At 48.7% G+C, this 12,558-nt stretch overlaps 1 protein-coding gene across 1 annotated transcript; it reads right to left on the bottom strand.

The window, feature by feature from the left end:
* Positions 1-1,166: 1,166 nt before the first annotated feature.
* ENSA (endosulfine alpha) lies at positions 1,167-11,335 on the bottom strand. The gene is made up of 3 exons (XM_033174652.1): positions 11,141-11,335; positions 2,517-2,645; positions 1,167-1,529 (listed from the first exon to the last, which is right to left on the bottom strand). The coding sequence occupies exons 1-3, from the start codon at positions 11,201-11,203 to the stop codon at positions 1,359-1,361; spliced, it is 363 nt and encodes a 120-aa protein (XP_033030543.1). The 5' UTR covers positions 11,204-11,335; the 3' UTR covers positions 1,167-1,358.
* Between the last annotated feature and the right edge of the window lie 1,223 nt (positions 11,336-12,558).

The raw sequence follows: 12,558 nt of genomic DNA, 5'->3' as shown, positions 1-12,558 counted from the left end.
ACGGCCACTCTGTCAAAGGATCCTTGAGGAAAAGCTAGATGCCAACCGGTGCGACAGTGGCGGCCTGCCTGTTTGCTGAAGAGCCGTGTCAAACCTAAAACTCTCCACATTCTTTACACCTGCCTAAAGCTGCTCTGACAAAAACGCTTTTCAAAACTCTGCTTTGAAATGAACACAGCACCCTGGACCCTCTGTTAGTTGATAAGCTCCGTGCGGAGATACCTGCCTCCTGCCCCTCCTCAGTTTGCCAGAGACACAGCGGCCACCAAAACCCGCTGCGTGGAGACTTTGAGCAGCCCAGCTCACCCACAAGGTCACGGACCAAAGCCCATCAAGCTTTTGCCATCTTACCTTAGAAAATGTTAAAACGAAACAAAAAAAAATCCTGCTCAGACCAGCCCTTCCCCAACCAGGGGCCCTCTCTAGATGTCTTGGACTACAATTCCCATCAGCCCCTGCTAGGATGGATGCTGAATGGCACCCTCGTATGTGCCAGCTGCATGATGCTTTAGACCCCAGAGGGAAACAACATGTGGAACTAGCTGAATCCTCGAGCTAAAAACCAGCAGGGCTCTTCTTGCGAGAGCGGGCATAGCGATGAGGCTCAAGAAGCTGTGGCGTGTCTCAAGCAGCCCCCCGGTTCTAATCTCGCCCCTGTAAAGAGCTCCCAGAGTGGCCTAAAGCAAGCTTGTCTCTCTTGGCCGCAAGGCCCTGCCTCACCACCTGCTGTGGGGGGGGGGGCGAGCACCCTGGACTAACTTCATAGGGCTGTTGCCACAATGGCTGTGTGCACGCAGGCATGTTATATAAAAACGCTTAGTGTTATTCTTAATTATGATCCCACTCTTAGGCTTTCTGATGCCACTGGCAGTTCCGGATCTTGCTTTCAGAGTTCACAGCGGGGGGGAAACTCACAGATGGGGCTGTTGCTATTCCACTGGCCTTCCGCAGTGTCGCAGGAACAAGCAACAGCAGCTATAGAAAAATCTGGCTTTGGCCCGGCAGGACACCCCCCCCCCCACTTGAAAGTGAGGTTCTTAACTCATCCTGGCGGGTGAGCGAAATTTAAGAACCTGTTTCCAGTGCCCATCAAGAGAACGGAGGGCAGGGGGGAAAAGGACATCAGATCAGAACTGCAAAGAATAAACCACGTCCACGTGCCAGGCTCCTGGTTTGGGATTTGTATAAATATTTCCGACGGCTAAAACGAGTCCTGCATTATCCCAGCCTTATGATACAGCAAAGTTCAATCCATCAGACCAAAAAAATAATAATGATACATAATAAAAATAAATCAAAAAAACCCCAAAAGGAAAAAAAACGAAAAAAAAACTCATCAGGTGGCGGAGGAGCGCAGGTTACCCTGCCAGCTTGCTGGTCACGAGGGAGGATTTCCTCTGGGGGAGATCTTGCGGCGTCGGGATGTGGTCTCCCGTCACCAAGTTATTGTCGGTCCCTGCAGTTGGCAGCTGCTTGTTCTTGATCTTGGCCTTTGCCATGTTGTAATCCCCGGAGTCGAAGTACTTTTGCTGAAAGGCGGGAGAGACAAAAGTGTATGTTTAGATCGTGGGGCTGCCTTCGAAGGTGACCCGGAAACTACAACTAATCCAGAATGCGGCAGCTAGACTGGTGACTGGGAGCAGCCGCTGAGACCATATAACACCGGTCCCGAAAGACCTACAACCTCGGTCCTGTATACCTGAAGTAGCGTCTCCACCCCCATCGCTCAGCCTGGACACTGAGGTCCAGCTCCAAGGGCCTTTTGGTGGTTCCCTCATTGTGAGAAGCGAAGTTACAGGGAACCAGGCAGAGGGCCTTCTCGGTGGTGGCGCCCGCCCTGTGGAACACCCTCCCGTCAGATGTCAAGGAAATAAACTACTATCTGACTTTTAGAAGACATCTGAAGGCAGCCCTGTTTAGGGAAGTTTGATCTTTTATCGCTATTGTTATTATTAATATTCTGTTGGGAGCCGCCCAGTGTGGCTGGAGAAACCCAGACAGAGGGGCAGGGTATAAATTTATTATTATTATTATTATTATTATTATTATTATTGAGAGGAGAGGTCAGGAACATGCCGAGAGTTCAGGACGCCGCTGAGCCAAACCTAAGAAGAGGTTCTGCTGGACCTGGCCAATGGCCGATCTAGTTGAGCATCGTCTTCTCCAAGCGGCCAACCAGATGCCTTCACAGGAAGCCTCCAAGCACGACCCGAGCACAAGAGCCACCCCCCTTGCGGTTTCCAGCAACCGGCATTCAAAAGTGCTATGGCCTTCAAAGAGTGGAAGCAGAGCCGCTGTGGCTAATGGCCATTGATAGCCTTTATCCCCCAAGCACCTGTTCAATTTCCTTTTTAAAGGCATCCAAACTGGTGGCCACCGCTGTCTCCTGTGGGAGAGAGTTCCACTGTTTCAATATGTACCGCGTGAAGGACTTTATCGAAAGCCCACTGGCCCTGCTCTAATCCTTTGCAGCCCTGTTGTAAACTTTCAGAATTGAACTCTCTCGGCACACATACCCCCTTCTGGAGTCTTTTCATTAGGAAGTCGGAGCCGCCGGGTTTCTGGAGTCCTAAACTGGGGTATTTGGCTTTTAGTTTTGCCTCCTCCGCTCTCTCGGGGATGACCGCTTCCTTCTCCTGCGAATCCTGAAAGAAAGAAAAACCCGCAAGAAATGAAAACCCAGCCGTTTGAGCAAACGGAACCGATTTGGCTCCGCTCTGACGGCGAGCTCGACTGTGAGCAGCACTTCCCTGGAAAGTAAAAAGTGCGCTTTTGAAGTGGGGACTCCAGGCTGGGGCGAATCACAGTTCACACCTGTGCCAGTGAAAGGTGAACAAGGGAAAGGGGGCTATTTGCTGGGAAGAGCAGACGTTCCCAATCGGCAAACCAGCTTCTCTTGCAGACGGGGAAGAGAATGCATGTTTCTCCTGCTGATTGTTTACATAAAGATGCACAACTCCCCTCGTCTCAATGCCGATTCATTTCTCAGAGCAGTTACATTTGATTTGGGAGTCCAGCTGGCCCGAAAGATGTGTGCCCCCCTCCCCAATGCTTGCCAAGGATAGGAATCATCCTGGGGCCCAGTCGCAGCAGGAGAGCAGGGCCCCAGGGCTCATTTAGAGCTTGTTCCAAATCCTTGCCCTGCCTTGAAGTTCACCTTGGTGCCAGTCATTCACTTTCAGCATAACCTAGCAAACAGGGTCATTGCAAGGGAAAAGGTGGCTCTTCTACAGGTAAATTGCTGAGATTTTCTTCTTTTGAGTTAAGTTAAATTAACCCTCACCTCCTTCATTCATTTTATTTCTCATACAAAGAAAAAATCATGTTCAAAGTGGCTTAGCACAAGAAAACAAATGCATTTCAAAAACCAAACAGTGCAAAAACGATTTCACAATAACATAACAAAACAAAATACAACAGCATATATAGAACATCTTTACTATTATTGCTACAAAAGCAACAACAGTATTTGTAGTTTAGCTCAGGTGCTTTAATCTGTGCTGCGAACCCCTTAAGACGGTGTCCAAACTTTTATCAAAGAGGGCCAGATTTGATGAAGTGAAGGGCCGTGGGGGCCGACCAAAGTTGTTGAGGTTATTTTTAGGATTGAAGTTGTTGAGGATTTTTTAGGATTTTACCCCAGGAAATAAACTGCCACGGGGCCAGATTAAACCGACCGGTGGCCAGATTAGACCCCCCCCCCCCCCGGAACAGACTTTAGACCTGCCTGCCTTAAGAGTTTTGTGTTTAATCCAAGTGGTATCTAAATCAGGGGCCAGCAAACTTACCGTGCCTCTGGCCGGTGTCTCCAGCACCAATTGCGCGGAGGGCCGAAGGAGCATGCGCCCATACGCGTGCACACACACACTATTTCCGGCACACTTCCGGGTCAGAGCAGCACCAGAAATAGCTTGTGTGCATGTGCACGGGCCTCCTCCGACCCATATGTGCACCGGAAGTAACGCTTGCACATATGCGCAAGCTATTTCCGGTGCTCCTCCGACCCAGAAGTGGGCAGCCACGCAGCGCAGCGCTGGTAAAAGCGGGTGGCGGGGGTCGCTGCAGGCCGGATAAACAAGTCCCTCAGGCCTTATCCGGCCTGCGGACCTTCGTTTGGGGACCCCTGATCTAAATTGTCAGAATAAAGATGTACGTAACCCTGAGCTCCTTTCAAGGAAAGTGGGGCATACATTGATTTTAATTGTTGTAATATATTTTTAAATGGTTACAACTCAACCTGGGACCTCATGCAGGTAAGAAATCTGATCGACAGTAACAATGCCAGGATATAAAGGAGTAACATTGGGGCAATGCTAGTTTTTGCTATGCTCCATTAAAGGGAGAGAGAGAGAGAGAGAGACTGTGTGTGTGCGGATATGAGCAAGCACCAAAGAGAGATGGGGAGAGAGGCAGGTCCAGCCTTTATTGACTTCTGCTGAGTCCCTGTTCCATTATAAACCTCCAGGCCAGGATGCCCTTTGTTGAGTCACGAGCACCATCTGGAACATCCGACTATTTTCAGACCAGCATGTGCCAGAGGGCAGCCATGCTCCCGAATGCACTGCCCTTGTCCAGTAAACCCAGCTCGTTCTAACATCTTTAGAAAAATACACGCCACTGCTCCTCAGTTTTAATTGGGAGTGGGGCAGGGGGAAGGGAGGGAACACTTTTGGGAAATCTGTTGCTACCTGTCAGGAGGCTTTGGGATGGAAATAAATTACGACTGCACGGTCTAAAAGGCAAAACTCGCTTGCAGAGAAGTTACACCCCAGCTCTCTTATTGACCCAAGGAGGAGACAGTACAAGCCAGGACTGTAAACCAAGAAGGGGTCAGGGAGACCCAGGTTTCTCTGCCAGCAGGCTAGAAGCTGTTCTACTTGGAAAGAAGCCAGCCGTAACTGCTATGCTAGAGATGTGTGAGGCTAGCCGGCAATTGTAGTGCGGCTAAATATCAACTTTCCCATAGATTTGGGCTGGAATGTGTGAGATGAGGGCTCCCCGCACCTTCCATGACAACTGAAACGCAGAACTGGGAAAGATCTTCCTTGGAGGTTTTTAAGCAGAAGTTGAATGGCCACCTGTCATGGATGCTGTAGCTGAGATTCCTGCATTGCAGGGGGTTGGACTAGATGACCCTTCGGTCCCTTCCAACTGTATGATTCTTTGATTTTAGACCAACCTCCTGAACGAATGATGCAAGGGAGGTGGGAGTCACAAACATGGGCAACGGATACTGCATTGCTGCAACACAACAAGGCCAGGTGTGTGGCTTTTTGAGGGAAGAAGAACCTAGCTGTTAAAAAAACACACTAATCAACCCAAGTTTCTAGTCCTCAAGATGCTCATTTGTTATTTACTGCTTAAGAAGCATTTCTGAGAGGTCCCATACTTTCATCCCAGTCATTCTCTTGCTCATCCTCATGGGAAGAAGTCTGCAGGCAGAGTTCCCTTCTCTCTTTGCTCGGAGCCTCCACACCCAGCGCTGGAAGCTGCTGAGCTCAGCTCAAGGGCCTCTGCTGCCAAGTTGGAAAACCGCATTTGAATGTCGGAGCTCAGCAAAACTTTGGAAGACCACCTCAGGCTCTCCTGACACACACTTCCTAGCAGAGATCACTGGAAGGAGCGCGGGGTTAGAGTTCAGATCCCATCACCGGCCATTAAACCCTCACTGAATAGGCAGGTCAAAAGTCCCGCTCTTGTGGTGCTAGTTAACAATTTTAATGTCCGAACAAGAGAACTCACAGCCAAGGTCTATCCCTCAAGACTAATCCATATGTAAAATTCAACACGCATGCCCTTGCTTCCCACCAACAGGCCCTCCTGTGCCTGGGGCTGTGTTCAGTTCATCCTCCACCCCACCTTTTCATGCCCTGCTCTCACTCTTTTCCTCAGACACCTGCCTTACTTAACCTTCCTTCTCTCAAGTCAACAGCTGCCCACCTTTCTTTTATTTACTTTGTTCCTCCTAGCTTTTAAGGAACTCCTATTTCTCCACTGCGCCCGGCCGCAGCAAAATGACATTTCGCTCTCCTCCTGGCCTGTCAACTTCCTGTGCCTGACAGATGCACTCCATGACATCACAGCATTTCAGCCAATGGTGACGGTCCTTCACAGCTATTTTTTTTTAAGCCCATCATGAAATATGTGAATTATCTCTCTGCAGGAATAACTTTCTGACAGAGCTGCTTGACAGTGGAGTAGACTGCCTGGGAAGATGAAAAGCTTTCCTTCATTTGAGGTTTTCAAGCAGAGGCGGGGTGACCATCCATCAGGGATTATTAACTATAATTCCTGCACATGGGGGCCGCTCCCAACTCTACAGTTTTATGATTCTGTGAATGCTCTACACTCTTTTTTTTAAAGCCTCTTTCTCTTGTGCATTAGGAAGAAGCAAACACCCCGTCTCTGAGAAAGACAGAACGCTTGAATGGTTAAATCGCCGGGCGGTAGCTAAGAGCGGATTCTGTGGGCGGCGTTCACAATAAGTGGATGACTCAGGAAAGTGGATGACACAGGAAAGGCAAAACAAGGGGCGAAAATAATACTTGTGTGGAGGAATTATGTGGGATGAGGGAGAATGGCTTTTGGTACTGTTATGTCAGCGCAGCAAGAGATCCTCCGCTCGGGGGGGGGGGGTGCGATGTGCGTCAGCGCAGCATTCAGTACTAAGCCTCCAGGCAGGGCTCTTGCCTTTCCCATTTTTGAACTGGGCGCAGTAGCTAGTATAGATGCATTATAAATAAATCTGCAGCTAATTCTGCTCTTTGGATTGCAGCTTCCGTGACTCAGATTCAGGCTGACAAAAGATTCTTTTTTTTCAAAGAACGTAAGAACACAGCGTAACTCTATGTCTTGTTTCCAATGCACTTTTCTTTAACGCTGTCTCTGTACTTCAGGGAGAGTTGGTAATGTTATTGTTTAAACAGAAAAATAAATTAATAGTAATAGTAATAATAATAATAATGTACAAGACACTACAAGAACAGTTGTGCTAGGGGAGGGGCAGTACCTCTGGTTGGGGGACACATATTCCTTCTGGGGTAGGTTGTTCACCTCTGGTGGTCCCCACCCTGCACTCAGCTCACCTATGGCTCCGAGAAGCTGTTGGCATGTGACAGAGGCCACACCCCAGGAAGCAGCTTCAACCGCCCAGCTAAACCAGGTGAGCCGAGGGTAGCCGATGGGTCTCAAACCCTCTGTGAGTTAGGGACTTCCCCTGCATGTGAATACAGGCTCTGAAAGACTTAGCTGACAAGAACAATACTGGGTCCGAATGTCAAGAAGCCAGTTTCTGCTCGGGTTATAGAGGGAAGTGAGGGGCAGATGGGGCTCATTAGCCTGGGGAGGGAGTCCATCTAGAAAGAAAACTCTGATCCTAAACCTCCACTGCCTTGCAGGATGCCTTCAAGAGAAGTAAAGGCTAAGGAGTCAAGCTTACACAAATCCAGAGTGGAGTCCCTAAGATGGTCGGATGGTACCTTGTATGCATCCTTGGCAAATCCTGCAGCCAAGTTGGTGCCAAACATCTTCCTCGGCTTTTCTTTGGACCACGCTAGCAAGGCTGAAGTGGGGGTCTTGTTGTCTGGGCAATCCAGGACCTCCATACACACGGCCCAGGCTTGCTCCTTGGGGAGGTCACTTCAAGGCTGCTAACAGAGCGGTGTGACTTCACCCCTGGAGACGCACTCCATTGTCTCTTGAGACAGATGGGATGCCAAAAACTAACAACAATTAATGCGACATTAATGCAACTGTGTATTTTTGTAATATTTTAAGATGTTCCTTCTTTTTGTACACCGCTTACAGATATTTTAAATATATTAAGCAATCAAGATGGAGGACGCTTATAGCACTGCCCCTCCTCTCTCAGTTCCTGAACGTTTCTCCACAACCAAGAGGACTAGAAAGTTTGATTTTTAAAAATATATATATGCCAAAGCTGATAAATTTGGTATGCAGACATCCAGGCCAGATTCCACCTTGCTGTGATCCTTTGAGTGCTACAGACAAGGCTGCAGGGGGGAGAAGTGCAGAAATGTTTTCTGAGTGATATCAATTTGTCCAAAGAATTTGGAGAACATGGAACTTTTCCAAGCTTCTCCACAAACTCAAAAATCCCATTACAATTAAGAGGAAGGCTACAGGATCAAGACCCTCAGCTTGATCCTCCTTCTTCAAAAAACAGCAACGCACAAACCAAGTGTGACACAACCTAGATCTCACCCAAGCCAACCCAATTATGTTTGCAGGGCCCTGCAAAGTCATGTCAACAGAGATCAACAGGCATCACTTATCTGGGCGATGCCAAGCTGGATGCCCCACCGGTGATTCTTGCTTCCTAAAATTCTGCCGCTCTGCTAAAGCTTTTCCCCATGCCAATCTGAGCTTGGCAGAGACACCAGTCCTGAGCCGTTTATTTGGGGCAACCAGTAACCCAAGCTTGATGTGCCCCATCAGGTGGGAGATCACACACCCCCTTCAGCTCTGTCTGCCTGGCTTTGGAGGCAGGAATCCCAATTAACCACACAACGATGGAAAGGGGTCCTTGGCTGAAAATGAGAGGGGCCAGGTTCAAATGGGCGACTTGTTCCACGTTTGTCAAGAGACTCCTTTGCATACTTTCAGACAAGCTGCTTGTCTGAGCCCCAGCATCCTGCCTCTAACCGTGGCAAGCAGAAAGAGGGGCTTAGTGTTTAGGGGTAGAGTGTATGATTGACTCACAAAAGCCCCCCGGTTCCATCTCCAGCTCACAGGGCTGGGAGTTAAAGATTTCTGCCACAGACCTTGGTGGGTGACGGCCAGGCACATTAGACAGTGCAGGCCATCCCAGATCAATGGTCTGACTCTGAATGATGCAGCTTTATTGGAAGGGGCCCTCAGTAATAGCCCTAATAGATGGTCATCCAGCATCTAAATAAGTCACCAATGAGTAAGAGCCTACCAATGTCCAAAGCAAACTGATCTGCCATTGAACAGGTAATTCCACCAGGAAGTACTTTGTTCAGTCAAAACCCCTTTCTGAACCTGCTGGGATACTACCTTCCTGGAGCAACAGAAAATGAATTTGCTGCATCTTCTAGGACTTGTCCCTTTAAATGCTTGAAAATGGCTACCATAGCATTTCTCAATGGTGCATTCTCCGGGATAAACGTAGCCAACCACTCCACCTCTACATTTCCTCATAGGATTTTGATCTCTAAGTCCCATGCCAACTTTGTTACCCTTCTCCTGACATGTTCCTGCTTGTAAATATCCTTTGTAAAATATCAGAAAATATACTGTCTTGGAACCACAAAGGATTTGATCTCATTATGCTTCCAGATAGGAAATTCCCCGCAGACGTCAATTCTGCCTTTGAAATCCCGGTAATGTCAGGGAAAATCCAGATGTATAGTGGCCCTACTTTCTGATATACCCTGAACTTTATGTTCTCTTTGCTAATTTTGAAACTACATTATTTTGAGCAAGGGGAGGAGAGAAATCTTGCCTGGAAATATGAAGGGCTGATTTTATCTGAGCTCCATCAGCTATTTATTGACTGCACTTCTATAACACCTTTTTTCCTCCAGGGAGTACAAGGTGTACATGTGGTTCTCCTCTCCCCATTTTATCCTCAACAGCCCTGTGAACTACCGGTAAGTTAGGCTGAAAGAAAGTGACTGGTCCAAGATAACTCAATGAGCTTCAAGGCTGAGCAGGAATTTGAATTGTCCAGGCCCTAGTCTTAAAACCATGTAGGGCAGTCTCTCTCAACCCGGCATCTTCCAGATGTTTTGAACTCTAACTCCCAGCAGCCAATATGGTCAATCGGCAGGGATGATGGGGGTTGTGTTCTGAGAATATCTGGATGTTTCCCACTCCTGTTCTATGATGAGTGACAGGTCCCACAAACCTTGCCATTCTATTTCACACCCACCAGCATTGGCACAGTAGCTGGGCAACACAGTCCTAGTAAGATTGGTCAGTTGTAGCAGAAATTCACAGGAAGCATGTCTGCAAATGGGTATCGCACCGTTTCCTAGCATCTAAGGTTGAAAACCGGCTTTATAGTTGTTCCCCTTCTCCAGTTCCTAGCTCAACATGTCCCCCCTCAATGATCCAAGCCCATGGTTCAAGAGCATGGAATCTTTATCCCATGATTCTGTAAGAGCTGAACCAATTCCCGTTTTTCAAGATGTAGAGCTAGGGATTTCTTTTAAAATGCCAGTCACTCACGATCCCAGTCCTTAGTGGAACTTATGGAAGATAAGGCTATATTAATGGCTACTGGCTATGGTGGCTAGGCTCTGCCTCCACACTCAGAGGCAGCAATGCTTCTGAAGACCAGTTGCTGGAAACCATGGGAGGGGGGGGAGAGTTGCTCTTGTGCTCAAGACCTGCTTGTGGGTATCCCATAACAGGCATCTGGTTGACCAATGTAAGAGGATGCTGGACTAGATAGGTCCTCAGCCTGATCCAGCAAGGTTCCTCTTACCGTATGTTCTTCAGGTTTCAAATGGAACTAGATTTCCACTCAAATGTAAAATCAGTCAAAATGCATATTTAGGGCAAGGCCAAGCTACCCAGGGCATCAAAAGTTCCCCAGAGCTCCTTACTCACAGGTGAACATTACTTTTAGTAGGCCAGCCAAAATGTCACAGAATAGCGTGCAGGCGAAGCCACTCAAAACCCCTCAGCGGAACAGCCATAGGAAGAGTCCTGCATTTCACAAAAGCTTGCACGCTCACGAAGAGCTCTGGGAAACCCAAAGGCTTGCGCACTATTTTGTGACATTTTGGTCGACTTAACGGGAATGCGGTCCCAACAGCGGACACATCCCCTCTTCACTTTCCAATGTCAACTATGCATAGTGGGTTTTTAAACCACAGAGATGCCAAAATGAGAGAGAATCCAGGTTGGGGGGGGGGGTGCTGCTTAAAAAAGCCAAAAGCCGGAAGTTCACACTGAATCTCTATGGTTCCAACGGCCTCAAACACCGGAAAGGGCACCTGCCTGGAAGGCGCCAACCAATGAGCGCCGAGCATTGCTCGGGAGCGACCAATCGGAAGCAGCTTAAAGAGCCGGCGGACCAATCAGGGCTCAGACCCACACACACAAACCAGACACAGAGCTCTCCCTCGCTCCCCCTCCCCGATCTCACCTGTTTCTCTTCGCCCGTCTCGTCAGAACGGGCGTCGCCGCCGCCGCCAAGCGTGTCAGACATGACGGGGCCTTAGGATTTGAGGCAGGCGGGCGAGACGTTCGAGGCGCTGGGGCCAGGCGAGGCCGGCGCTCCTGCTCCGGCGCCCTCTTCGCCGCTCTCTCCTGTCTCTTCCACAGCAGAGCCAAAATGTCCGCCACCTCCACCGCCCCCTTTCTAAATATTGGCCCCGCCCCATCCCACGCTCTTACGTGAGCGGCGGGCCTCGGGCCCAATCAGGAGCGGAGTCCAAGGTGGCGGGCGGCGTTTCAGCCGACCAATCGGGTGCGGTTTTGTCCAACGAGTGACAGGACAGCAGAAAGAAAAGGGAGGGTGTGGGGAAACGAGCGGGTTGAGGGAGGCGAGACGTTCGAATTAGACGGGCATCTTCTGTAGCCAATAGAAATAAGCGAAGAGGCTCGGTGGGCCAATGAGGGAGCGGCCGGTTATGACCTCGTGAGGGATCAATTGGCAAGAGAGCCAATCAAATCATAAGATTGGATTGGAAAACCAACTGGCGCCTGAAGAAATAGGTGTCTGAGCATGCGTAGAGTGTCTATTCGCCTGCCCCTCAGGACAAGATTTTTTTTAAATGATAAAACCTCTCTGTGCGTGTGCAGAGTGCTAGTTAAACCTCTTTTGTTGACCACCAGTATTATGTTTTCCATTTTTAAGTTGGGAATAGAGTAATTGCTTTGGAAGATAATCATCAGGGATCCGCACAACATGACCAGTCCAACGAAGTTGATGTTGAAGAATCATTGCTCCAACACTGGTGATATTTGCTTCTTCCAGTACACACTGGTATGAAGAAGTGTGCATGCACACGAAAGCTCATACCAAGAACAAACTTAGTTGGTCTCTAAGGTGCTACTGGAAAGAATTTTTTATTTTGTTTTGACTATGGCAGACCAACACGGCTACCCACCTGTAACGTATTAGTTCGCCTGTCTTCCCAAGTGATGCGTAAATTTTTTCAGAGACACCGTTGATGGAATCTTTCGAGGAGTTGGAGACGGCGTTTGAAGCATACATATAAAAAAAATGTAGTATAAACACCGACAATTGGGAAACACTGGCCTGCGAGCGCTCCAGTTGGAGAACAGCCTTGAGCAAAGGTGTCACGGGCTTTGAAGACACTCGAACTCAGGATGCAAGGGAGAAACGTGCTAAGAGGAAGGCACGCTTGGCAAATCCACACCGTGATCAACTCCTGCCCGGAAACCAATGTCCCCACTGTGGAAGGACGTGTGGATCCAAAACTGGCCTTCACAGTTACTTACGGACTCATTGTTAAAACCGTGTTTATGGAAGACAATCTTACTCGGCTACGAGTGATTGCCAAAGAAGAAAGAAGCTACTTAAAAAAATACTTCTTG

This window comes from Lacerta agilis, chromosome 17 (assembly GCF_009819535.1).
Source record: "Lacerta agilis isolate rLacAgi1 chromosome 17, rLacAgi1.pri, whole genome shotgun sequence".
Classification (NCBI taxonomy): domain Eukaryota; kingdom Metazoa; phylum Chordata; class Lepidosauria; order Squamata; family Lacertidae; genus Lacerta; species Lacerta agilis.
Note: the sequence above shows the minus strand (reverse complement) of the source record. Positions and strands in the feature narration are given on the sequence as shown.

Coding starts and splice junctions, on each gene's coding strand:
- ENSA (XM_033174652.1), bottom strand. CDS start 11,203: ATGTCTGACACGCTTGGCGGCGGCGGCGACGCCCGTTCTGACGAGACG. Junction 2,646..11,140: donor AGACGGGCGAAGAGAAACAG/GTGAGATCGGGG, acceptor TCTTTCTTTCAG/GATTCGCAGGAGAAGGAAGC. Junction 1,530..2,516: donor TGAAAAGACTCCAGAAGGGG/GTATGTGTGCCG, acceptor CCCGCCTTTCAG/CAAAAGTACTTCGACTCCGG.